Genomic DNA, 26,979 nt, shown 5'->3' with positions numbered 1-26,979 from the left:
AATGATTGTGGGTGGACTATTTGAAAAGCTTGTTGTCAGATACAGAAAACATGAATTTCCGTGGTCTTTTTTTTCTACCTCTAAGGTCTAAAACCATAGAATTTTAACTGGGTAAGTGAACGTCCATATTCTTTGTGACTGGATGGCTTTGTTCAGTTGGAAAACAATGCAGTAAATAGGGGGAAAGTGGAAACTACTGGAATTCATATTGCTAATTCAAGAGATATTAATACCCAAACACAAATACTTTATTTCACTTATATTGCTTAATTAAAAATTATAAAACTGCTACATTTTTTGAAAGAAAATGATCAAACCAAAATTGTACCTTGTGTCTTCTGTGCAACAGCAATCCCTTCCACTACAAGGATTGTTACTAGCAACACTGATGAGAGAAATTGGACAGGAAAAACATCAGTAATTCATCAAAATTATAAACCATTTTCTGCAGTCTTAATTCATGCAAATCCTAGAATCACTAATCAAAACAACTCAGAACATACAAAAATACGTAATTCATTTATGTGCTTTCTTGAAATTTCAGCTTCAGAAAACCAGTGCTGTCTAAGTGCATTGTCGGTTCTTCTTCCAGGTTCCTTAAGAAAACATATATGAGAATAGCAAATTATTGTTTGAGGGGACTTTAAGAATATTTTCTAGAGTATCTACTAATTTGCAAGCATTTTATAAAATTAAATGGTATCTATCTTCTATATAACTTTTATATCCTGAAACAAGATGTTTCACTGCTATATTGAACCATATTTATCCTAAAACTTCATACGCATAACGTACAAAAGACTTCTCCAGCTTCCAAGAAATTAATCAGGACCACAGGAGGCACTGCATGGTCTTATCCCTGCATGGATTTCAGGAGCACTGTAGAACTGTGCTTGCAGGACGGGTTGCTGTGATGCTGCCACAAGACCAGTGATTTCTGCAAATGATGTGGCAGTAGAAAAGGAGCAGATAGAAGTTCTAACAACGGAGAGAGGCTTACTCTGAGCAGTGACAACAGCTAGGATGTGGACACTGTTAGGATGTACACTGTTCCAAGCACTCTGGTTTGCTAAAGTCTTGTGTTAGTCTCAGGTGTTGATATATGCTGGCGTTTTCCAGATTTGAATTGACTAAATATTGGACCTGTTAAAGATTTGGTTATACTCTTTCCCCCAACTCTCTCTCTTCTTCCTTCCTTCCTTCAAAAGAAGCTGTCTAGATGGTTTTGCTTTTGGCCTTTCCCGTATGTTTACACTTTTGTTGCACCTAAGAAGTGTCAGTCTGAGCAGCACATATTCCACTATTCATCAACCGTTTTAAAGCAGGCTTAATGTCCAGATTTTCCTAAAATGCTTTGTCTTCTCAAATTGTTAGAGATTGCCAGGAAAGGAAAAGAGAATGAAACAGAGTATATAATTATGCCACTCTTCAAATCTTTCATTTGCTTCTTTCTTGAGAACCTCTACAATTCTGGACACACATCTCTGAGAACTAGCGAAGTAAGCTACGACTCTTTACCCTGGACAGAAGCTGGCTGACGGGAGACAGGATACAAGTTATAAAATCACAAGTGCCATTGAGATGGTGAATAGAGAGCAACTACTTGTTGTCTCTTCCAATACAAGAACCAGGGGGTATCAGACAAAGCTAGCAGGCGGCATGTTCAAAGTAAAGGAAGTTTGTTTTTGTTGGTTTTTTTTTTAATGCACATACTTCATAAGGCATCCTTAAGGTAGAAAATTCTGTTTCAGAAACGCCTTGAGCCATAAGTTGTTGGAAGTCTGGGATAATATTTCGGGCAAATATAATTCACTCTACTTTTATAGTCTTTCTGAGACATCTGCTTTTTTATCTCTGTGAAAGAAGATACCAGGCTAGATGGACTTTTGATTTCACCTGGTATGGCCTTTCCCATGTTCTTAATCTACTTGTTAATACTAAGTCAGACAGGCATGGCCTCATCACTGCAGGAAAAAACAGATTTCAGCAGGAATTTTACTGTCACATTCAAGAAGTTAATTTTATTTTCCCAATTTTCCCCTCTCGTTGCTCAGGCATTTTAGTGGCTCGTGCTGAAATGGCATTTTCTCTATCCATGATTCTCCCTGTGTTGCTGTTAGACTTTCAGCCCTTTAGAGAGTTCCAGAGTGAGCATGCATTGACTGTGAATTACGGTGATCTTGACTGAACTCATCTAGGTGCTACTGTAATGTTGGCATAGATGTATTATCTTGGGGAAAGACAAAAGGAATCAAAGTCTGCCCCCGAAAGTGTCCATCTAGCATTTGTGTTTTATTATGCATGTTTCTGCTGCCCTTTCTTCTCTCTACCCATATTAAAACAGGTTTTATATCATTATGAGACTTTCCTTACCAACAACCACTTCTTCCCTTGCAAGTCGAGTTCACAACTGTGGGTGTTCTAAAATACCACATGGGTCTTGCAAACAAGTGTTATGTTCCTAGAGCTTATTTGATTTTTAGGGATGGAATATGATAGTAGGTTAAGACTGAGGTAGTTTTGCAGTTTCCATCTTTGCAATAATTCTGTATTTTCATCAATATTAATATATTGAAAATATACTTCCTAACTATCATTATCCCAATACAAAGTATCAATCGTTAATCATTGCTGACTCACCCTAGATTGGAAATTCATCCTTCAGAAGAAAGTATCTAGTACCCATTACTGGTCTTCAAGTTATGGATGTTCACTAGTCTTTAAAGCAAATAAAATAAACAAATATCCCATCTTTATTAACATATGACTGACATTAGCTTTCAGATATTTTTTAGTTTTTAATATTTCTTATATAGATGCTACTATTTCAAAATTATTTGCAGTTTATTTTTGCAGCTTCTGTGTTTGAACTGTGCACTCAAAGACCTGAGTTTAAGTGCAAGAACTTATAATGCATTTGTACTCCCAAGATAGCTTGCCCCTAACAGAGAATCTTGATAGTGAATATAAAGTTGTCTATGTATTTTCTTTGTTTTTTTCTATGCTGGTTTTGCAGCAACACTTCAAAGTTGGCTTTTGTTGTTAAAGTAAGCGCAGTTTTCACAATCCTATATAAACCGTGTGTCAATATGTTCTTCTATTGAATTAACCTTTCTTAAAGATGTGCTACGCCCACCCTCTATTTTGCAAGGACATAGCAATCTCTTTTTATAACTTGTGCTGCTTCTTAAAATGCAAAATGGGCTTTGTCTTTTTTTTCTTAAAGCAAACAAACACAGAAATAGGAGTAAGATAGATACTTTCACGCAGATAGTCACTTTCAAGTAAGTGGGAAATCTGGGGGTCTGTTTGTTTTGTTTTGTTTTTTTTTAGTACAGCTATCTACTATGGCTAACACTGTTACGGTATACCTTTTTTCTTCTTTTTCACCTTGAAAATAGCAGTGAGCATCTATGTTTATTTCAGTGATCGTGCTCTCTTGTACAGAAAGTGACAACATAAGAATAGATGTTCAGTTACGCTAACCAGTGATTTCCCTTCTTGAAATGATGCGGATACAGAAAGAAGCCTCCTGGAAAGACTTCAGAAAATCTGATTGGCTTTCACTAAAGCCTGTGCCGTTTCTATAAATAGTCCAGAGCTGTGTATGCGTGTGTAAGTGCAAAAGAACAGTGTGTGTTTCCTGCAGAACAGCATGGATATGCAGGCAATTACAGAAGATAAATGGGCTGAATATTTGTCTTACTGTCTTCCTTTTGTCATGTTATATGGATGAGTGGATATACTAAGTATGGGCCACCTTCCCTTTGTTCCCTGCCCTTTTCATCTTCTTCATTTTTAATCTGTTCCATCTCTTGCCTTTCCCTGGCAATGCCTATCCTTCTCATGCTCTCAAAAACACTTAAGATGTATTCAAAGCAGCCTAGGTAGCAAATGTTTAAGGGCCTTCCTTTGCCATTACTTTTATCGCAGGTGATAGTACGATAAAGAAGAAAGGTGTCTCTGACTAACACTCTGTATGTGTGCTGTCCTTATCTCTGTGACATTGCTACCAAAAAGGTGGAGAAAGGACTTGTATCTGTTCTTCCTGAGAGTACTGGGCAGGGACGCCTGAGGTAGTATTGCCTTAAACTGCATGCATTTACGTGACACAGTGTAAAGTGGGATACCAAACAGGAGGTTTTTGACTGAAAACAAGGCCTATCAACGTTCAGGATGAAAGCAAAAGAAAGAAGGAAAAAGATCAGTCAGGATATTTTTAGAGCTTTTAAACTGCTCCCATTAACCCATTTTTGTGTGCATTTTAAAAACAACAAAGCAATCACTTGGCGTCCTAAATCCATACCACTTCCTGGAAAAGTATTTTCAAATCTGAAAGACTAATTTGGACCATACAAGTCAGTAAGAAGGAAGGAAGACGTCTAGAGAGGAGACAGATCCTGTAGGATGGTGCAATGGAGAGCTAGTGCTGAACCAGTGTCCTGATACTGCACGGGGGGACACAGACACAGCAATTAGAACAGACATGACATACCGAACTACTGTCACTAAAAGTCTTGTAGCACTTTCAGAAGGATGAAGAATGATCTTGTTACTTCCGATAAACGCAAATTCAAATACTTACAATGCACCTGAACTTGCAGTATTCCTCTGCTCCTTCTTTTTTCCTCTTTTAAAGTCTATTACATATCACTGTGACATGACCGTTCTTCAGTGGGGATGAAAGACAACTCTAGGCTCAGCTCCATATTTTATTACGGTATAGGAAGCAGGAGTAGTGTGTATCTAAAAATGCCACTTGAACATGGCTTGCTAATGTAAGCAACAGCACAAACAGTGCAGGATTGCATGACTGCACTGAATATCAAAAGGATAAAGGGTGGGTTTGATTGTTTTGTTTTTAATGGAGGAGCGTGGCGAAAATTCTACTGGAAGACACTGAAACATGGGAGACTGACCTTATAACCTTAGAGATATTTAGTTGGTAAATATGATAGAGGTTAGCGCTTCTGCACCTTGTATTGAGCTTCTGCTTCATTATATGTACACTGTAGAAGAGGCTATCGTTAAGCCAAGAGCAGCATAGTCACTGAGGCAGACAGATTAAGAGGGGCTTCTTTTATTCATGAATCTGATATTTGCTACAGACTTTTATCCCACGAATTACGGTGCATACTTTTGTACTACCATTTAAAGATCTGATAGTTTTCACCTGTGTGAACATTAACTAGAAATAAAGAAAAATCAGCAAGCTTCTGTCTGTTTTTAAAAGAATCATTTTTCATTTTCTTCACTTCTTTGCACGAAACATTTTAGATCACATAGCCTGCAGACAGCTGTATAAATTTTTAAGAGTGAAGACACTAATCATACGTTGCAAATTCTTATTACTATTCTGTTGTTGAAATAGGCTTATGGAATAATATAAAAGAATCCCCTGAACTGGTGTAGTAAACTATGCATTGTTTGCAGGAGTCAAGGTTTTCTTTGCTGACATTTCTTAAAATTCTCTAAAATGAACCTAAGCTGCAAAAAATATTTGTTAATTTGTGTATTGAAGTATATAGAGAGAGATTCACAAATGAGCAGCTCCTATTTCTCTTTAAAAATGAGAATAATACAGTTAGTTTTATAGTAAACGGGTGCTCAACCCAATATTGAGAAATCAGTGTGTTGCTCAGAAAAACAAGTGCTTTAGGCTGCAAATCTGACATATGCTTGTACTTTCTGGCAAGATGCATTCTTCAGACTTCATGGGATACAGTACTGCTCTGAGCTCCCTATGGTATGTCTTTCCTCTGCTTTTTCTGCATGCTCTAGGGATCTTCGCATATAGAGAAAACAGACTAGATTTGCTGTGTGGCTCTGAGAGTGATCACTGTCTTCAGTGATGACAGTGGGGGATCTATGCATGCAGGGCAAGCTGAATACCAAACTGGGGAGCAGTCATGCACAACTGAGAAACAGAGTGAAAAATTCCACCAATTTTTTAAATAAAGACTTAATCATTTAGAGTATTACACATTCTTAGTATAGTGGTAGTCAGAATCCTGGGGATAAAGATGACAGACATTGCTTAAAGCAGGATTCACTGTTTTATCTCTGTGCTGTACTCCCTGGATTAGGCAGCACCTTGTATACGTATCGTCCAAATAGACAGTAATTGGCAACACACAGGTCATGCATGTCAGAAAATCTTGCCGGGATGCCTGCTTCTTTCTGGGAGATAGAGCCTAGAGTAACAAATGCTTGATCTTAATTATATACTATGTTTTGCCTTATGGGAACGAATCCTTTTCTGTGTACTGTTCTTAAACCTAGCTCCTAATTTGCCCCGTGTGGTAAGATTAATGTTACTTTCAGTAACTGCTAATCACAGTATCCCAGCTTCTGCATCCCTTTTTTCCCCCACATATGTCTAAACATTAGTTAGCTATTAATGTGGTGGGGACATTTGTGATGTCGTGTCCTATCTTATTCTCTGTCCAAGATGACATATACAACATAAGTTACTTATATGTGTTCTGGTTGCTTCTAAGGACTCCGATCAAGCGTAGGGTCCCATGATGTTAGATGCCGGACAAATTCGAAGTGATTGACCGGTCTTCTTGTAAAGAACTTCTGCAATTTAGATGGACAAGCTGAAGTGGGGGAAGGAAAACAGACACTCTGGATTTTATGTAATTCTGTGTGGATGGTCATCTCCTTTTCTTTCAGAAAGCTGGTTAAGGGCATTTCTGATTCAAGCCATTTTTAGCTCAGAAACACAAGCTGTAAATTCCAGGGAATGAGATTTTTCTCTCTTCCTAGCATTTGGTGACATTTGCTAATTGATAAAAGGAATACTGAATTGCATCTGTTGCTGCTTTTTTAGGCAAACAATTCTGTTGCTGAGGATGAAAACACAGCAGTTTTCGAATCCCACATGCTCTTATAGTTCATAGTCTGTATATATTGCTGAATCTCTTGTGGTCTCAACAGGACATTTGCAGATTGGTAAAATGAGTATCAAAGAGCAGTTAAGGTGGCTGCCTGTAACAGCCTATTAACAGCTCCAGTGATTTCCTCATGTTGGAATATACTGCAGGACTGCCACAGAATAAAGCAACAGAGATGAAAGTGTGCATCAGGCAAGACATATTTTAGCTGTTTGTAAGTCTCACCCAGAGTATGCTAGTGGAGCTGCCAAGCCATTTTTAATCCTCCTCACAGAAGCTTGATAGCAGAAGTGGGCTTCACCAGCTATTAACAGTGACTCCACCGCCTTTCTAAGATCCAAATCTTGTTAGCCATTAGCAAGGCAGCAGGATATCTGAATGCACTCAGGTCTGTTCTCATATATAACAGTTTCATCTCACTCCAGCTGTTTCCAGTAGGGATTCCTCTCTTTAAGATTGCCAAAGAAACAAACTGGGAGTCTGCATCTCTGCAGAGAAACCAGGTTAACTGATTCAGGAAGTAAATGCAGTTCTCCCACGTCCCTTTGATCAAAATCATCTGCAGAACAATTCATGCTTGGATGGACTGACAGAGTTCCCTCCAGGTTTGCTCAAAACATTTAACATTTCTGATCCCTTCCTCCATTAGAAATGTATAAGCAGCTGTGGGCTGCTTCATTCTACCAGTTGCTCCACATCTCCCATTACTTATAATCCATTCCTGGGTATGTCTGCCAGCAAAACTTCTGCCAGAAGAATGATATCTTTCATTTTTAAAATAGAATCTTTCCTTTTTATATGGAAGATCCTTTTTCATCTCCAAGCTGCATGCAGCAAGAGACTGATGAGAAGGCTGCGTGTGCAAACCATGTTGATGAGGGGTTCCAAAGACCTTATTAAAATATATATACTGACTTAAAGTTCAGATGGTTTCCCTGCAGCTGACAGAACTGATCCTGCTGTACATGACTATTCTGAATACATCTTTCCCAGAGATTACTTATTGCTAGAACGCTTGGATAGTGATACTTTTGACTTAAAACCAGATCAGATTGTACCAAACTTCTTCATCTCTTGTTCTTTATTATCAATATAGTGTATTTTTCAGTGGAAATCTTTTCAGGAATGTCTATTATGGAATTCATATTAAAAGTTCTGCTGTCTTCTGTCATGTTTGACAACAATTTGTGTACAGAGTATAAATTAGTATTTTTTTCTAGCTCCTCACTCTTAGTCCCTTAAAAAGAGACTTCTCTGTGTTCATGGATTTTTTTGCATGCTAAAGAAAGAGGTTTTGTGAAATGTATTGTTAACATATTGGCAGTCCTTTCCTGCTGCATAGTGGGTCAGCTTTGTAATAACAGAAAATGGAGTGAAGCACAAAGATACACTAAAAGAAACGTGGAATCTTTTCATGAAAAGTTACTTGCTGATTTTTTGTTGAAAAATTTACACTCCCCACCCCAATCACTTGCAGTATGTGAGGTGGCAGTTGTCAGTCCTGTATCAATAGAGGTAGAAAGCTATTTAAAGGTAGCAAGCTATTTAAGTTGTCCAAGACTCTGCTTCATTAATTAAAAAACAAATTGGGAGTATGTAAGGCAGAAAAAGCAGCAAGCTTGTTTGCAGTGCTAGAACCCCAACTGTATCCAAGACACTATAATTAAGATTTTGCTTCAGTCCAGATAAGCATGTCCATCACTACATGTGTAACCTGCTTTGTATGTAAACAATGTGCACAAGAGTATGCACAATGATGAATAGCTTATAAAGTTTCATTTGGGGCTAATCTTTCTGTCTAATCTCTCTGTGAATTAAACCTTAGGGAAGGTGCTGAAAATCTTACCTTTTTCATTAGATAGGGATACATAATTTAATAGCTCCTTTAGCTTCAGTCCAGTGTTATTCTGTACTCCGGCTACAAATATATACCTGATTTATACACTGAACTTTTCTATTAATACCAATGTAATTATAACCAACTTGTGCTGCAAAAATTTTAGCGGTCATTGTCAACTATGTCTTAGGAAAACTAGGAAGTTAATGTTTTTGAAGTTATGCTACTCTGGGAGCAGTGCATTTTGGATATTAAGTTTGCATATGTGTTAATAGCAAGGCACAATAAATAGCACCAAATACTTTCCTTGTTTATAACACAGCAGCTTTTTGAATCCTATTCTATAGTTACTTGAGTTACTTCTGCTTAACTGCTTAGCAGTGCAAGCTGTTTGGTGCTTAGCTTTTTGTGAGTGCAGCAGAAAAGGTTGCATGTAGGTCCTGGTTTTAAGTAAAAAAATGAAATTCTGACTTACATTTGATACTGCCTTCATTAGGGCCGCCGGAGCCTCTACAGCCAGTACTTTGCTTTTGGTTTCAGTGGACAAATCATGAAATCATTAACGGATTTTTAAATTATCTTTTTTGTCTGCTTGTTTTCAGCTTTTGGGGCCATTGTTACACCTTTTTATTTTGGAAACAGGAAGCCACAATTCCTAGCTTTTGTGTGGAAGGAAGCATTACTTCCTAACACTACTTGTTTGTGAGAAATTAGCTGTTAAAATCATGCCAAAATGCAAATGAGGGGGCTGAGCAGAATGGCAGGAAGTTAATCATAGTACTCCACATTCTTGCAACCTGCCAGAGTTGGAAATAGTTCTGTAGCTCATTGGAAGGCTGGGAATGTTGACTTTCCAGAAGTAGCAGTCATTTTTTCTAGCCCTGGCTGCTTGTTGAATTACCAGGACAGAAACTACAGAATTCTCTTTTTGGCTTTTTAAGTTAATCCAATATAATAACTGAAATAGTCCAAAACTAATGTATATCAGGATTTAACTTAGGGTTTATGGGGGTTTTTAATCAAATAATAGCATACAGAAATGAAAGAGGAAGCGTATTTGAAGAATGGGAATAGCAAACACATTTTGGGGGAACAGTAGATACGAGGAAATTCAAGATAGCCATATCTATTTCCGAAGCATAACAGGAACATGGCTTTATTAAGAAAGCAGCTGCTTTTCTCTTATGAAGTGGAGGGTTATAATGCTTTATTGTTGTGGAGCAGTTGCATTTTGCAAGCTGTGCTAGAATTAAAGAATGATTCTAGTGTGTTTAAAATCTCACTGAGAACTGAAGACGGGAGGAAAAGGCTTTGTCTTTCAACAACCAAAACGCAGCGAGCACCTTGGCCTCCAGCACACCACTGAGAAAGCAGGTGGGCATTGGCTGGGCTCCACTTCAGCAAAACCTGCAGCTACTGCAACCGCAGTGCTGTCGTGGTCCACCATCGCTTCCACGCAGCACTACTGGCTTGTAGATCTGGATGAGAGCAAATAATCAATGTAAGATGATGGCATTCAGGATGAGACTTCTAAAAGTTTTGCTGAACACTATGGACAGCGGCAATAAGAATTACATTAAGATGTTTATTTAAGTCAGCCCCTATTATTGATAGCTGAGGAAGAACACAGAGTAGTCCTGAACAAATGTAACAGAAGAAATTTGAATTGCCACAAAGTGAGTACGACGGCCTTCTGTCCGAGGTATACAGCCAAAAAATACCACCTTTGTGGATGACAGAAATGTATATATGCATTCCATGTTAAGAACAGAAGATGAAACTGTTTCTAAGTATTATTAAAAGATACATGACTTTTCACAATATACTGAGCTTCATGGTACTTCATATATGGTTTAGTGGAACTCTCCCAGTTCTGCACACAAAGCTATCTGTATGGAGAGAAAAAAATTACTGCCACTGGAGGTAGAGCTTCCATGCAGAATTTAAGATGCAACTTGTAAAAGGCAGAGGCTTACTTTGAATGTTATTCCCAACAGTTTTCTTTTGGGATTAAATCTATGTCTCTATTTATAGGAATCTTTTTTTTCTTTCTGATTAGATGCAATAATCGGACTATATGAAGACTTCTAGTGAAGAGGAGATAAAAGGGAGTGCATGATGCTAAGTAAGGATAGGCTGTTTCTGTAGTCATGGCAAGTGATGCATTTGGAATACTAACAGCTTATTGACTAATGGCTTTGTGCAATTTATAGATTATGAATAACACAAAAAACTTCCTGTAGAGGGACTGTTTACCTGGACGCAAGTGTGATTATAAAAGATTGGCAGGAGGTCTGTTCAGGAGAAAACCTGTATAGTCAAACTTGGAGCAATCGCATATTTCTGAAATGTAGTTAAACCTGCATACGTAGAAAGTAATTAAGAAGCAGAAGTGTCAGTTGTGTTGTTTTATAGTGGTTTACAGTATTTAACTGTGTTACCTAAAGAGGGGGGCGGGGGGGGAATCTAAATGCTTTTTCTCCCCCACGTAAGCCGATGTTATCTAAACTCAGCAGATAGAGACAGACATTTATTGAGAGCAAGTATCTTCTGTCTCTCAATTATTATGCTAATAAATGAGAAATATTTATTTAAACCCTCAAGAAATCTGTCCCTTCAGGCCAGGAACATGTGATTTTATGGGCCATGGAAACCTTCTGGATTTAAAACAGACTTCTTTACAACTTTCATACCGTGGGAGGACATCAGTGCATATCAGAAACAGTTCTCCACTCTGCAGTAATGCCTTGTTGGCTTCAATAATGCAAGCAGATGCTCCAAAATTTCCTAATGGAATAATTTAATAAAAAAAAAAAAAACCTGATGGTTCAAGTCTGCTATTGCTAAAGAAGATACAGAACGCTAGAAATAATCTCTTGAGGCGCAAGGTTAACTACCATATCTAGCTTTATTTTCTACCGGAAAACCCTCACCCATTGTCGAGCTGTATAAATAATACCACAGACAAAGACATGCTACGATCAGGAGCCTTCCTCAGTTGTTTACCTCTGAACCTAGAGAAGTTAGAAACAAGATTTAAAGCCTCAAGTGGAAGAGAAGCACAGGTGAATACCGGTCAGGCAGCAGCTTCTGACTCAGGTGACCGATTTGGTGAAAACCTTGCTGAAAACAGATCTTGCTCCCGATAACAAGTACGATAACCTGATCGCTGTCAGGCATCTCGTTAGGAGAGTTCAGAAAGAGTATTTTTACTGTGAAAAGGCTGGAGCGTAGGAAGCTCTCGGTGTGTCTCGGGGATCTACGGGGCACTGGGGCAGGGTCGCTGCCATCCTGACCCGCGTTTCTGCAGGCTGGGACCCCCCAAACCGAGGTCCCGAGGTGCTCCCGCCGCCCGCCCGCGCTCAGCGGGGCCGGGAGCAGCCGGGGGCGGCTGCGGGCTCCCGGCCCGCACGGCCCCGTGCTGGGCTCCCGGCAGTGCCCGCCCCGCAGCCCCGAGCCGCCGCCGGCCCCGCAGCGCCGGCTTCCGCGAGCGGAGCGGAGCGGGGCCGGGGAGCCGCCAGCCGCCCAGCCGGCAGCCGCTGCGCCGGGGCAGCGCGGCCGGGCGGCACCAGCCCCCGTGCCGCTCGCGGGAAAGTTTCCGCCGGCGGCGGGGGGCGGCCGGGGCAGAGCGGGGGCCGCTCGGGGCAGCCGAAGGGGCGGGCGCCGCCGGGGGTACCGCGGTCTCCCCTCCGGCGGGGCGCGGGCAGCTTCTCCCGCGGAGGGCGCCGTGCCGCCCGCGGCTCCTACCTTCCAGCACCGAGCAGAGTTTGTGCAGGGCCATTGTCTCCCGGCGGGCCGCGGCGGCGACTCCGCGGCGGCGATCACCGGCGCTCCATGGCCGCGGCCGCCCGCGGCGGCAGCCCCCCGCGAGGGCGCTGTGGCCCGCGGCTACGGCTCGGCCGGCCCCCGCCCGCCCGCGGCCATGCCCGCCGCCCCCGCGCGGGGGGTGCTCAGCCTCCGCCGCCCGAGCACGGAGCCTCCGCCGCGCTCAGTCCCATCTAGAGCGGGGCGCGGCGGGCTCCGTCGGGGCTGGGCTGGGCTGGCCTGCCCCGGCGGGCGGGGGGCTCCCCTGAGGCGGTCTGACCGCAGCCCGGCAGCTCCCAGCCCGACTGAAGCGGCTGCTGGTAAATGAAGCTCATTTAAGATGTGAGGGGTGTTTGCCTGGATGAGCCGCTTGTACGCATGTGCCCGCCCCCCGCGGAGCCCCGCAAGCAGCCGCAGCCGGCGGGGCCGCTGTGCTCCTCCCGCCCGGCCGGGCACCGAGCGGGGGCGGCGGCGGCCGCAGCGGCGGGGCAGCAGCCGTCCTCGCCCCGTGCCTACGGGGAGCCGGTACTGGCCCCGTTGAGGCTCCCCACCTCGGCCCCCCGCCGTGCATCGTGCCCCGGGCCCCATCCTCCCCGCCCGTCTGCCGGGATTTTCCCCTCTGCGGAGAGGGGCCCGGCGCTGCCGGCCGCCAGCAGCGCGGCCCCCGCCTCCGCGGCGACCAGGGCGGGGCGGGCGGCCGTGTGGCCCCTCTCCAGGACTCGGTGGCTCGGGTGAACGTGGATCCCGGCTGCCCGCCTTTGTTTGGGATCTGAGTTGCGACCCGGTGGGGTGAAAGGGAGCCGGTCCTCCCCTTCGTCTTCTATTCCTCCCCTTCTCCCCCGCACTGGTGGCAGAGAGCCCGTGCGGCTCCAGCCGTGCGGCGTGCCCGGCTGCCTGCCTGGCTGCAGTGTGCTGCCTGCAGCTCAGGCGCCGGGAAGAGCCCATCACACGCTATTGTGCGGCTGTTGTTTGACAAGAGTGACAGCTAAAATGGAGCTATTACTTTACAAGAAGTTAATAAAAAGGCGCACTTAGCCTGCTGCCTGCCCTGGCTCCCATCCCTCTGGTTATCCATCACATCGGGTTAGCCTGGGAGGGGAGGTGTTACTCAGCGAAAGGGCCCGAGGTGGCGATGTCGGGGGCAGGGACGACCGTGACCCCCGGGAGAAGGGCTTTCCGCCGGGACGGGCGGGAGGGAGAGCCCGCGGCCGCAGACCCCGCCGCGGCGGCCGCGGCTCCGCGCCCTCCGGGGCCCCTCCGCGCTGGCGGCAGAGGGGTGTAACGGCGAGACCGCTGCTGTTCGGACGGACGGGAGCATGGCCGCGAAAGGCTGCCGTGCCGACAGGCTACGTGTAAAATTATAGCCACACATGTAAACCCATTAGAGATTTTTTCAAATCTCCCATAGGCAACACGGGTTGAAGTACCTCAGGGTGTTTCATATAGGATATCTTTTCCCTAGAATTGCCGATTAGGCGAGGCTGAGAGCTTTTGCTCGGGCTCCCGAAGTACGGGAAGGAGCAGCCAGACGTTCGGATGCGGGCGCGGGGCGCGCTGCAAAGCTTTGCGCAGCGGCAGGAGCGGTCCGCGCCCCCCGCCCGTCCGGCGCAGGGGCTGCGGTGCCGGGCGCGGCCGCCGCGGCTGCCCGCGCCCCAGGGGAGGCTCCCGCCCCGCTCGCGGGGTGCAGCAGGTCGCGTTCTCCGCTTAGCTCAGGTCTTCACCCCATCGCGGGGTGAGGCCAGCCTGAACCTCCGGGTACCCCACGCGGGACTCCGCTGTCCGAGCTCAGGCGGTTTATGGAAGCGATTCGGAACCCACTTGACAGACCCACTAGATTTTGCAAACTGTGAATTAGATGCATAATCGCAACTTGCAATTCTGCCTGCTCAAGGAGTAGGGCCGCTCGCTACGGTCTCAAACATGATTGTGAAAGGTGAAGCTCTGAGTTCCTTGTGGTTTGGTGCTATGTCTTTGAATGTTAAATTCTTTCTAAAATGTTCAAAGGTCAGCATATCCCGTTAGAAAAGGTCATTCTCTTGCTTCAGATTATCAGTTAAACATTTCAGGCTGTTCAGGTCAATATGATTGTCAGTTACGGCGAATTAAGCAAGGGGGGACCGAAGAGCAGTTGGCCGAAGCCAGCGCAGAGCCCTGCGGGGCTGCGGGTGCAGGAGGTGGCTCCGGTCCCTCCCTGCTCAGCCACGGGGCGCAGGGGAGACCCGGCAAGACCTTATTGTAACGGTCCTGAGCTGTTCTGGGTATTAAAGATCCATTTCAGCGTTCTAAGAAGCTTGATGAAGTATTAAGCTTGATGCTCTGGCAAAATCCCAAGTTACATAATTATATTATTCCGCTTACTTGAATTGTCCTTTCAATTTCAAATAGAGATGATACTGTCCTTCTCAAAGGGTAGTTTTCCCATGAATTGTTAAATAGCTGCTGCATTCCAGCAGAAGATAAAGCAATTTCTCTCTGTTCACCTCTTAACCATGTTTTTATAGTGGTGTGATGAAATGTTAAATTCTATAGTGAAAACTCCTGTATTAAGAGGAGTCCTCATTAGGTGGATCTACTTTGCATTTTTGTCTTTACTGACAAAAATGTTTACTGTAGTAACTCAAGAAAATGTCTAAGAGACTAATTTCTACTGTATCTGTGCATCATCCACATTTTTTTAATCATTTCTGCAAGTACATAAGCACAAAATTAAAATCTGACTATGCTGTTGTGCAGATTGTTAGGAGACGGGGGTTGCTTTTTTTTTTGGAATGCACAGTGGAGCTGATGGCAAAATTTGGCTCGGATATTTTTATTACTTGTGATGATGTAAGAAATGAGAGAACTAGCCTGATTCTCAGATCTTATGCTGAATTTGCATTCGAGAAAACTATTTGTGGTCAATTGTCTCACACCAAAGAAACAGAAAAACCTAGTAATACCTTGTGCTCAATACAAGTTGGTAGTAATTGCAAAGACCCAATCTGCTACAGTCAGTTTAACTGAGAAGTTGAAGTTCTGGCTTGGCCATTAGGAGGTTGAACAGAGCTATTACACACCAGGGCTGCGCCAAGCTGTCAGTGCGGGAGATGCAGGTAGTAGCATCAACTTGTAGGTGTGGGGCATATTCTGCCATCGTTTACTGCTGCTTTCAGAGAAACATGGGCATCCCTGTCGCTTTGTCTTGCTGGCGTTCTTGTTATAGGTGGTGCTTTAAAATATTTTATAGTAAACTAGTGACAGGTCTGAAGAAACATTCATTTCCCATTTTCTGAGCCTGCAGAGTGCTTGTTTCCAGGGAAGAAAATGCTGTGCCGCTAGGTCAAGCCAGCAGTAAGCTCAAGTTAATTAAACTTGAGCCTGGGAGTTAAGAAAGGTTGAAGACAACTTTTGGACAGCCAGTTGTGTATTCTGCTGCTCTGTTGAGTCATCATGATTATTTTTGAACGGGAGTAGTGCACGGAAGGCAATGGGACTGCTCATTTTGATGCAGGTAAATACCTGCATGAACAGTTAAAGAATGAGTCAGTGACAACAGGTGCTCTGCTGCAAGAAAAGGCTTACATTTCCATTATTAGAACTGGTTTTGCCTCCTCCCAACAGTTCTTCCTTAAAACTTCCTTTGGTTTGCTGTCCTGCTATTAGTTTTAATATTACCTAAAATATTTGCGGCTCTTGAGTAGCAGATTGTACATCACAAATAGCCTTAGACCAGCAGCTTCTTACTACGTTTGAGGCGATTTGGATATTGTTTTTGAAAGAGGTTGCAAAAATATAGATGTCAACAGTGAACAATTAGGAAAGGAAGTTAAAAGAATCATTTCAACTGTTCTGGTACCTGGGTTTGTCAATAGGATTTAGGTGCATTTGATAAATCTTAATTACATACAGTTTCTAATTAGAAAATGATAGAAGGTGTAAGTGCCTCTTAGTGTGGTAACGTAATATGTAATCATACATAAATATGTATAATTGGCTTTGTTATTTACTACTGAGTTAAGAACACTGCAGACTTTCAAATAGTCATGAAGAATACTCATAGTCTTCAGAAAGCTTACTGTGTGCTTCTCTATTTGCTAGGCAATATACTAAGATCTGAGTATTAGAATACCTACAAACTTTTCTGGCTTAAGTCAGGAAATTCAGGAATTTCAAAATAAGGTTAGCATATATTTTACAATTGTAATGGATTGTATCATAGATGGGATCCCATTTTTCGTGGAAGACAGGAATTAATTATAAAAATCTTGTCACCAAAACGGAAAAAAAAAAGATTGGATAATAGGGGTACTGAAACAGCATAGCAATATTTCAGATTCAATATCTCTATTGCTCTTGATTTCTTGACATACTTCTCAGTCTTTGATCAAAAAATTTGCCCATCCCTTTAGAATGTGTTTAAATTGCAGATGTTTTTGTGAAATCACTGGTCTTAATACTATTGTATTTGCAAACTTTGAGATTATTTGAAGCATAATTTTATTTTCTGTATTTTTAAAAAGAATTCTTTTGGTTATTAATACCATTGAAATTGTCACGGTTAATGCTTTTACATTGTTTTAACAAAACTACGCTCTGATGATTATAATATAGTAGAAACTTATGGATTGACTTCTCCTGCTCTATTTGGGTGTCATTTATTTGAAAGTAGTTATAAAAGTCCTAAATTGATTTGGTGTATTTATAGTGATTACTTTTCAATTAATTGTAGCAAATGGTTTTAATAAAGCTGCCTGTTAAGAAAGAGGGCCTCATCATAGGAGGACTATCATACTATATAGAATATGCCTATTAATCTGCAGCAGAAAAGTTAGTTCTTTTGTTGGGGGATTATAGTGCATTAATGATAAATCTGGTAGGAAGATTCAGTCTTAAAGCTTCTCATAGAAAATGAGAACAAAGAAAGATGGTATTTCAACAGCCATCTGTCAGTTGGCATGTCAACAGTATTTTTATATAGGTGAGATTTCACACTGAAGAAGCCTTCCAATAGCATTTCTCACCAGGGCTGTGTTATGGTGGATGGATTTTGAAAATTTATGTAGTTAGAAGTCTCTCTCACTTCTCAGTTACTGTGACAATCACCTGGAACTACACTTTCTAATTGATACTGCTTTCTTAAACTTAGTGGTAGAAGGGTAATAACCTTACCCAAACATATTTTTGGTGCTTATAGAATAGGAAGCCAAAGTACAACATGAAACCTTTGACAAGAGGTTTAACAATATTTAATGCCTTAATTCAAAATAGTATGCATATACTGTTGTGAGCCAAGCTATGAGTCGGTAAAACCTTTATTATAAGAAAGCTATTGAAGCACCAATAACGTATTGTATACAAAGTGATGCAATGATGCACTACCGAGCATGCAAAATACCTTAAAGCAAAAGATACTGAGTTCATTGTTTTGTTAACTTGACAACAGCTTAAGTGTCAGCATGAGGTTATTTCATTCCTAATTGTTTTTCCAAAAAACAAAAGGAGGCTAATCTATGTTTATTATATTGTGATAGAGGGCTACAGACAACTTTGCTGCTACAGCGGCATTATGCGTTTAGCCTTATTCTCCAACCATCTGAAAAAGACAGGAAAATATGTTGAATTGTGCTTCCTCTTAATTATGAAATCCGTCATTACTTTTTCTCTCAGGAGCAAATTCTATCAATGGGGTTTAAAAAGTCCAATAGCATTAAGTATTTATCTAAAATATCTTACCTTTTCATGCCATTCTAAGAGAAATATTAAAGGTGTGCATCAAGGAAATAAGCTATCCTGAATAGTAACAGTAATGTAATATGAAAGTCTCCTTTGTTGGAATCTGATCAATTCATATTAGAAATAGCTAGTAAAACTTCACAGCTGAGTAGACCGCTTATCAGTAATTTTCTGATTTTTGGCTTGGTGCTGCTGCACGAATGGGTCACTGTTCAGCACTGCCATGGTAACAAACTGTTTGACTGTGATTCAGGGTGGACATAATCAGTTCAGCTTCGTACGCGCTCTCTCTTTTCTGTTCTTGTATTGACAAGCAAAGGTAGCGTTACAGGACAGCAGGTTACAGGACAAGTGGCAGACCGGAGGAGAGAACTACTGCAGAGTGATTGCCTGTAAGACCAACACTTTGTAGTTTGTTGAGAAAGTGCGTTTCTAGTTTATCAAACGGTAATTTATTAGGAATGCAAGTTGACAGATTTAAATGCACAATTAATCATGTAAACTCATATCACTAAGGAATAACTACTAAATAAAAGCATGATTATTTTTAGAGACTCTTCCAGGATCCAAAGTACACTGAGCAATTGTAACATTATCACCATTTTAAATAGAGAAAGTTGAGCTACTTGTCTCATGTAATTATTACAGCCTTATGAAATGTGGGCATAGTAGTGTACATAGATAACATACATTATTCCGAGTGTCCTATTATATTCTTAATTTAATCTTTATATATCTTTGTATATCTCATCCCTTAGCAATAAATTTTAGGGAGTCAATCCTCATTCTCTTTCCACTCCAAAATGATTCTTTTAACTTCTTTAAAAACAAAGCCAAACAAAAAAATCCCATACCTTTCTTATAAGTAAAAAAAAAAAAAAAAAAAAAAAAAGTTACTTTCATAATTACTTCAGGCCTTTCTAAAATAAATGTCGTTATAGTTTAATTATAAAAGCAGTTTATGTAATGCTGACACATTTTTATGATTTTAATTTTTTAATGCGTTGTCTTCTCTCTAGAACTAACACACATAAATACTGCATCTATCCCATGACGAGCTACTGAACTAGCATTAACATTGCAGGTTTCTTTTAGTTCTCCAGTTCCTAAATTCTTTAACTATTGCACATATGGATTTAAACAAAGAAAAATACAGAATACTTTAGGTTGCGTGCCATTTAGTACAATCAAAATAATTAATGATCAAGTCATCTGAGAAATTGCTCAAGCTTAATTTTCAGAAACGCGGGTTGTCTTGCAGGAATGTATAAATGCCAAGACCAATTCAAGTGGTACAAAGTATTCTGCTTGCTGAAATGCTACACTTTATTTACACAGCTTTCTTTCTATCAAATATTACTAAAGAATTTGGTGGTATGGAAACAATGGTACCTGCAATTTAATCCCTTTACTAAGAAAAATAAATTTACAGTTCTGTTAAATAAAGACCAAATGCTATTATATACAGTCTGTTAACTGAAAGGCCTTGTGAGACATTCAGGTCTAATTTTAACACTTTCCAAATAAATACCAAATAACACAACATTTACAAATAGCACACCAGCAGTATTTTCATGGTAATCATTTTACAAATCAGAATTCAGTATTTCAATTAAGCAAATGAGTAGCAGCTCCTTCATAAATATTAAGGCATGTCACATAGCATCAAAATGGAACCGATGAGCCTCCTGTCGCTTCTCTCTGTCATCTGCTTTCTGAAAAATAATAATAAAAAAACCACTTTGTGGGATCTAGAGCAATACAGTTACAGAAATGAGTTGTCAAATGTCAGAGAATGGTTGATTTTTACCAAGTCACCCATTTGACAAAAGGCAAAAAGCTTAGTAAAAGGCCCCAATAATTAGCTTTTAAATGATGTCCGTTTGAAATAGCAATAATCTTCTCAAAATTGGCTTCTGCTGTTAATGTTCAGCTGTTTTAGTATTTACGACACATTATTTTCTATTATTTCTAATAATGCTTTTTTAAAAGGAATATTTCAAAAACAAAGGATCTTTCCTAGTATACATTTATTTAGTCTGGATTATAAATATGAGATGAAATTACTCTGGATTAACTGTAAATGTCATCTATGTTACACTTTAAAAATAATCTCATTTTAAAAATGCTGTTAAATACAAATTTAGACAAAGATGGCAGTTCAACCAGCAATTAACAGCACCAAGTAGGCTAAAAATGTTCCATGTTTTTGTTTGTATTACGGAAGTGTGAGGTAGGATGCATTTCCCTGCTTATTTATGGCAGAACACACATTAATCTGCTGAAAAAGTAGTTTGGATGGTGCTTGGAAAAAAGCAGCGTATTTAAATTGTACCTACAATCCATGTAATGTGTAAAAACATGTCCTCTCCTGCAAGCCTCCTCTTATGTTCTAAAGCAGTAATGGAGTATGGAAGGGCTTATTACAGCATTCTTGAACACATAGTGTGAACTCTTCTAGAAAACAGTGGTTTTGTCATGACAGACAGTATGTGTAAATCCTAGCATAAGAGAATTTAGCAAAACAGATTTAAATACTTTTTAGCTTGCTTATAACTAACTTTTTTTTTTTTATGAGTAAAATGAAGAAAAGCCTTTACAGTATGCTGTTGTGTGGGCATTCAGATTTGTATCTCAGTTGATAAATATACATGACAACTTTGGTAGAAATTGGTGCATGTGTTCTGCCATGAAAGTTTGTCATCTGCTTTGGCTTGAGGCCAAAGATTTCCTCATCACACAATGTTTATGTATGATAGCAACTCCACTGGATTAGCTATGGATTTTACTGCATTTTGTGGCAGCAGCAGGGCTGTCAGTGGAGTTTAAGATGTATCAGTCTGGCTTTTTGGCAGGGACTTTATCCATGTCAGTAGTATTTTGAATGTCAGAAATGGGGTGGCAAGAAGGGAGTGGCATACTCTTTCCTACATTGAAATGCTTGTCACATTGCACAAAATTTTATAGTCTCACTTAGAAAGCAATTTTCACTCCATTTCTTGTATGCTTCCTGAAAAAATTACTACTTCAAATTTGACAGTAACTGATACTCTGATGAATCCATCAAAACTTCTCTAGCAGTATTCTCATCAATGGGTAGTGTTCACATGACTAGCCTCAAGACCACAAAGCAAGTTATAAAGAATCAGAATACAGGAATATCAAGGTCCTTGGCTAATGTAGCAGACTACATCGTTGTAAGATGAATAATGGTGTAAATTACTCCTCAATTTCTCTTTCATTTGATGTATCAAAACTAAAACCTAGTAACTGAGATTTAAAAGGTTTTTGGTTTTTTTGTTTGTTTGTTTGTTTGTTTTTCTAATGGATCCAAAATTTCTGTGGCATGACAGAACAACATAATATCCCTAAATCCTACAGTTATTTAAATACAATACAATACTTGGCTGGCAGACAAGTGTATAAGAACTATTGTAGACAAAGGGCTCCTACTACTACTTATCTGCAGAGGTCAAAGTACATGGTTTATTTTAACTGCTGAATGTAACACTGCAGCTTACAGACAGATACATCCTCTGGGGGAAAAGAAGAGATTGTAACTGCCAGTACATTTCCCCTTCCTTTCTTTGCTATAGGTACTCTAGAGTCTGTAAGAGAAAACAGCATTTAGGTAGAACAGTATTTTTATGAGAGGATTACTGAAAGAGGCAGTAAACCAAGAACAACCTTAGGAACAAGGAACTTTGGAGTTTAACTCCCAGTCACGTCAGTGATGCACAATACAGCCTTGGTCAAGATTCTTGTTCTGTACCTCAACCATTTCTTCTAAAAATTGGGAAGGTAAAAATCAATAGGAGGGCATTGGAAAATTATAGGAATTAACAAATGTTTATACAGTAGCCTGAAAATACACACAATTTATCTAAATATTTGTGCCTATTTTGAGCAAGATGCAGCTGTTGGAAATGAGTTTATAATATAACCAATATAGCACTTCATTCACATATACCTAATGGAGTTTAAAATGGTTCAGAAAGCACTCACTCCAGGCTGAGTGCTTCTTTGCATTACAATACATGCATTATTATACGAAGAGTTGTTTTAAACATTGACACATTACATCTCCATTTCTCCAGGTGGAATTATACACAGTTAATCCTGCAACTCAAAGTCCAAGTATATTTTGTGCTACTCTTGTTGCTCAAGATGTGTTGGAGTCAAGAGTTAAACCCAGCCAGTGCATAGTCCTAGCTACCAGTTAGCAATGCTTTCTTGGTACAGTAGGACATGCTAAGGACAGTCATCATAAACTTTGTATTTCTTTGCTTTGTGTGTTTTATTTAAATATGAGGCATGCGCGAAGCCTATCTAAATGTTTAACAAGGTCATTTTATTTCCACAAGCACAAAATAACAAACAGTTCTACCATGTCAAAATGTGCAGTAATTTTATTTGACAGCTAAGATTACGGTTTGGGTATGTAGTAGCATTTATTGGCAATCCTGCCAGTTGGATATGATTGTGAGCTGAGCATAGTTAAGAAAAATGGGAAGGCATTTCTTTTGTGACACGAAAGGCCTCTTTCAAAATGCTTCTTCAAATCAATGGATTTCTATACACTGCCTGTATAATTCAGAGAGCAAAGCAGCCAATATGCAACGATTGACTCCCTATACAGTCTTGAATGCTAATGTCAGTGCAATCAGCAAAGACAGATACAGAAAAAGAGACGTCTTCCTTATTTTTAGATTACCAGCAGAACTCAAGATAAGCAAAACTATTTTCCAAAACAGTACTTCTTAAAACTCTGCAAAATAGAAAGCTTAGATACGAAACAAAAACATCTCATTTAGTTAGGAATAACAGCTTAATGGCAAAAGCTTATCCATGTTGCTCTTCATGCTCCTTTTTAAGTGTCTTAGAGCTTAAATAACAACAAGGCCAATTTTTAAGCTTGCACTAAATACTAAATTAATAATAAACACCTTTTGGGAATCGATGCAGTCTGTATCAGAAATTATACTGTAGAAAGCTACTCAAAAAAACCAATGTACAAGACTGTAAAGTATTAGGAAGTGTTAAATAGTATAGAAAATATAGAAAAAAATCTAGTTAATTAAGCTTACCTTTTCTTGCCAGTGTAATATGCCAATTATTGCCAGGATAAAAACGCAGACACCAATTAAGGCTATAGCTGTTAGCAGCACGATGTTACTTGGGGTTAGGTACAGCTTGGCACTCCAGCTATACAAAAGAAAAAAATACAAGGAAACATTAATACCTTTCATTAGGAAGCAGAAAACAGATTTAACTTATAAAGATGAAAAGAGCCTGCTAGTGTAAGACAGGTAACAACTTGGTCTACCGAAACTAGGAGACTTAGAGACTGAAGCTTAATGGTGCTTATTTGGAAATATATGGCTTAATGTAATTACTTCCAGGTAATGCCATGTCTCAATTCAGGTTCTGTTTAACTTTCCAGGAATGCTACGGATATCCTCAGGGACTGACTTTTTTCTCATTAGGAGATTTATCTCCTGCCCCTGCCCAGGACAAAGTAAACTGGGTAGGAAAGGCTTCCACAAAACTGCCTGGGACTTGGGGAGATGGGGAAGCAGGGTTAAATAAGCCTGTAAGATAGATTGTTTCCTCCCCATGAGAAGCTCCTCTTGGACAGGCTCATGGGGTCCAGTTGGTTGGGTGTCTCTCAGTCTGAAGTTTACCCAGGGATGACTGCAAGGGGCACACAACAGAACCAGTTGATTATGGCAGGAGAATGCTGGAGAGCAACAAAATTAAGCACTTTAAGGGCTTCTGGAAGACATCGCTCGAATGTTATGGGGTCCTGAGGCTCAGTTAACACCCTTTTTGTACTCCAGGCTTCCTATCATGCGGAAGCTGTCAGCAGGAGGCTCTGTGTTGAGGCAGCACTGAGGCCTCTCAGGAAACAACATATCTATGTTAAAAAAATTATAAATTTAAGAAGTGTTTATTATGAAATCTGTTTTCTTCTGCGGATTCTATCCTCTGCTATTCTACAGTGTCCATAAACTTACTTTATAGGAAAGCAAAAACGGTTTAAGGATAAGACGACAGTAGAACTTCTGCGTAACACATACCTTTAAATACCTCAAGACTATAAGTAAATTTTCTTCATCTGGCAGATGTTATTCCTGTGGTTGTTAATTAGCAACTCAAGTGGCACATCACTTCTCAACTGTTATTTGTCCTATAGTAAAATTAACCGCTGAAACTCATGTCAGAATCATTTCTGCATGATAAATGCAACTGACCTCACTAGTAGATGAAGCGGCAAAAAGCAGCTGGAATACATGACTAATGTTTTCTCTAATAGCAAAGAGAGAAACATGTTTTCTTTCTGGGATAAACATTTTAATTGCCAAATGAATTCAGCGTTCAAGCTCTTGTGTAACCAACCCATTCACCTTTGCTTAAATAAAAACATTTATACCTGTGGCAACAGATACTGCATTCAGAAGGGCTGAACTAAAGCTTTTATATGCAACTAGACAGAAATTGCATGTTGGGTGAAACAAAAATGCTTGCTTCAATCATTACCATGCTTGCAATTTGTCAAAAAGAATGTTGGTAAATCTCACATCTATGTTATTATTTACAGGATTTGAGCTGGTAATACATTTTGGTTGTTTGTATGAGCTGGTAATAGACTTTGATTGTTTAGAGGCACTATCTAAGTGTCTGTGTAAATACTTGAGAAGTATTCTGCCTAGTCACAGAGGCAAGTACATCTACAGAACTGACCCTCCCCCCACCCTGATTGTTTTTAAATTTACTTTCTATACAAGTGACTATTTTTAAACCTACACATAACGCCTAATTTAAACTCTGTATTAATGCAATTTTGTGAAGTGCAAATCAAAATGCTGAAGTTACCTTCGAGGAACATTATGAGGATAGGGGATGACTATAAGCTGGGAGTTTGGTATGATAGCTGTCCATTCTTGTCTTCTTATGGACTGAAAGAAAACCAAAGAGCTATGTCAATTCCTAACAAACCAACACACTTGAAAGAAATTCTCTGTTGAAACATATAAAAGGAGAAACAAAAAAACAGTTGCTCTTTTTTTATTTTAAATATAACTGGTTATTCCCTTACGTTTGTATAAATCTTTTATTCTGAAAGCTCCGAAGTGCTTTTAAAAAAAAAAAGGTAAAAGCAAAATAACTATTGCTGACATGAAACACAGCATCTGCTTAGAAAGTACAAAGCAACAACATAATAGGGAAAGAAGAAAAGAACCAATTCTACAAAGGAGGCAGGCAAAGCAATTATCCAAATCAGAATTTGGCTGGTATGCTAATTTGAATACCTCACTTTTTAAAGTAGTACCATCAGATCTTTAAAGACTGAAAACAGTCAGGACCCTACTTTTATGTTTCATCTGAAGATTAGATAATCACGGTAATCTCCACCTCCCATCATACTGATCATGGTTTTATCATTGAGGCAGAAAGGATTATGTGAGTTTACAGGCCGGCCAGACCAACCCCAGGAGGAGTCTTACAGCTGAGACCATAATAACTGGACCCTCAGATCTAATCACATTTACCATATAAACAAGCACCATATACCTGTGCTAACATTTACAGACAGCTTCAGTCGTCTTTTGGTCTTACTGGTAGCTTCAGAGCTTATGCACCCCCCAAAAAATAGGCATTCAAGGTTCCTTTTTGCCAAACTCCTCTGTATTCAAAGTTACTTCTTTGATATTCTTGTGGGGCGGGGCGGGGGGGGGGGAAGTGCCCCTAGCAGTATTTCCATCCAAACTCTATTAGGAAAGGTAACATCATAAATATTAGCTTGACAATCTTAAATCTCAACTAACCTTTTCTCCCAAAGGACGAGGAATGCCAACATACAAATGGTCGAGGAAATTAGCACTACGTCCCAAACCCAGCACGTTGTATGGCAACTGGAGAGCAAAATGTGCTGACTGGCTAAGCTGTCCAGCTGAAACAAATTTAGAAAAGAAGCCCAAGTAAGTGTTTTTGAAAAAACAAACCAGCCCCCCCCCAACAAAATAAAAAAAAAAACAACCCCAAACCCACCAACTTTCTACACGAATACACATTTCAGAGACAGTAATAAAAATGTTTAAAAAACTTTAATCAACCACATGATTATTTAATTCTTAAAGTCTCAGTCCCCCATTTCCAAACTACTTGTAGGCACTCAGTTGGAGAACAGCCTAAATGCTTTAGATTTCTAGGTAAAATGATTCTTTTGAGCACCATTTCTATGTTAAACTGAATCTCTACTATTTGTTACAAGTTGAGAGGAAATCAGCTATCCACGTTTATTTTGATATGAGCTGTGTCAAGTCTTTTGCCCCATTGATCTACAAGCTCAGACTCAACGTGTGAAGGTTCACTTTAATTCTTATTAGTGTTAATCAGTAACTACTGTTTTTTCTTGTGTCACAGAATTACCCAAGTAAATTCTCCTCAACAAATTCTCAAATAATAAATTGATTTAATGACAACAGGATTACAGTGGTTGCAAGTTAGGTCCAAGTGAGAGCATGCAATTCTAAATAATTAAAGGCGAGACTGTAAGGGAAAAATAACATTGTTTCCTGAAAAGGCAGTAGGGAAACAGACAGGTGTTGCAGCTATCAACAGGTTCACTAACACCCCATTTCCAAAGTATACGATTATTCCATTTAAATAAAAATCTTTTAATCTTTTAATTTCTAGCAAACTGATTCAGATCCTATGTAGATT

The 26,979-nt window shown here is 40.2% G+C and overlaps 2 protein-coding genes across 5 annotated transcripts in view; both read right to left on the bottom strand.

Annotated features, from left to right (window-relative positions):
* Positions 1-12,585, bottom strand: part of NETO2 (neuropilin and tolloid like 2) — a gene marked incomplete at its 3' end in the record, with an annotated part of 32,057 nt that extends 19,472 nt beyond the window's left edge. For both annotated transcript variants that reach the window (XM_082321012.1, XM_082321013.1), the window contains exons 1-2: positions 12,484-12,585; positions 329-385 (exon numbers count right to left, since the gene is read on the bottom strand). In XM_082321012.1, the coding sequence (XP_082177138.1) occupies positions 329-385; positions 12,484-12,517 (91 nt within the window). In that variant the 5' untranslated portion in view covers positions 12,518-12,585. The remainder of the gene's footprint in view (positions 1-328; positions 386-12,483) is intronic.
* Positions 12,586-17,859: 5,274 nt separating this feature from the next.
* ITFG1 (integrin alpha FG-GAP repeat containing 1) overlaps positions 17,860-26,979 on the bottom strand; it is an 85,995-nt gene continuing 76,875 nt past the window's right edge. For 2 of the 3 annotated variants that reach the window (XM_082319123.1, XM_082319124.1), the window contains exons 15-18: positions 26,082-26,206; positions 25,129-25,211; positions 23,340-23,457; positions 17,860-19,967 (exon numbers count right to left, since the gene is read on the bottom strand). In XM_082319123.1, coding sequence (XP_082175249.1) covers positions 19,908-19,967; positions 23,340-23,457; positions 25,129-25,211; positions 26,082-26,206 — 386 coding nt within the window. In that variant the 3' untranslated portion in view covers positions 17,860-19,907. Of the gene's footprint in view, positions 19,968-23,339; positions 23,458-25,128; positions 25,212-26,081; positions 26,207-26,979 lie in introns of those variants that run through there. The other variant, XR_014228940.1, reaches the window with a different exon arrangement.

Source organism: Platalea leucorodia (assembly GCF_965183815.1).
Source record: "Platalea leucorodia genome assembly, chromosome: 8".
NCBI classification, from domain to species: domain Eukaryota; kingdom Metazoa; phylum Chordata; class Aves; order Pelecaniformes; family Threskiornithidae; genus Platalea; species Platalea leucorodia.
Note: the sequence above shows the minus strand (reverse complement) of the source record. Positions and strands in the feature narration are given on the sequence as shown.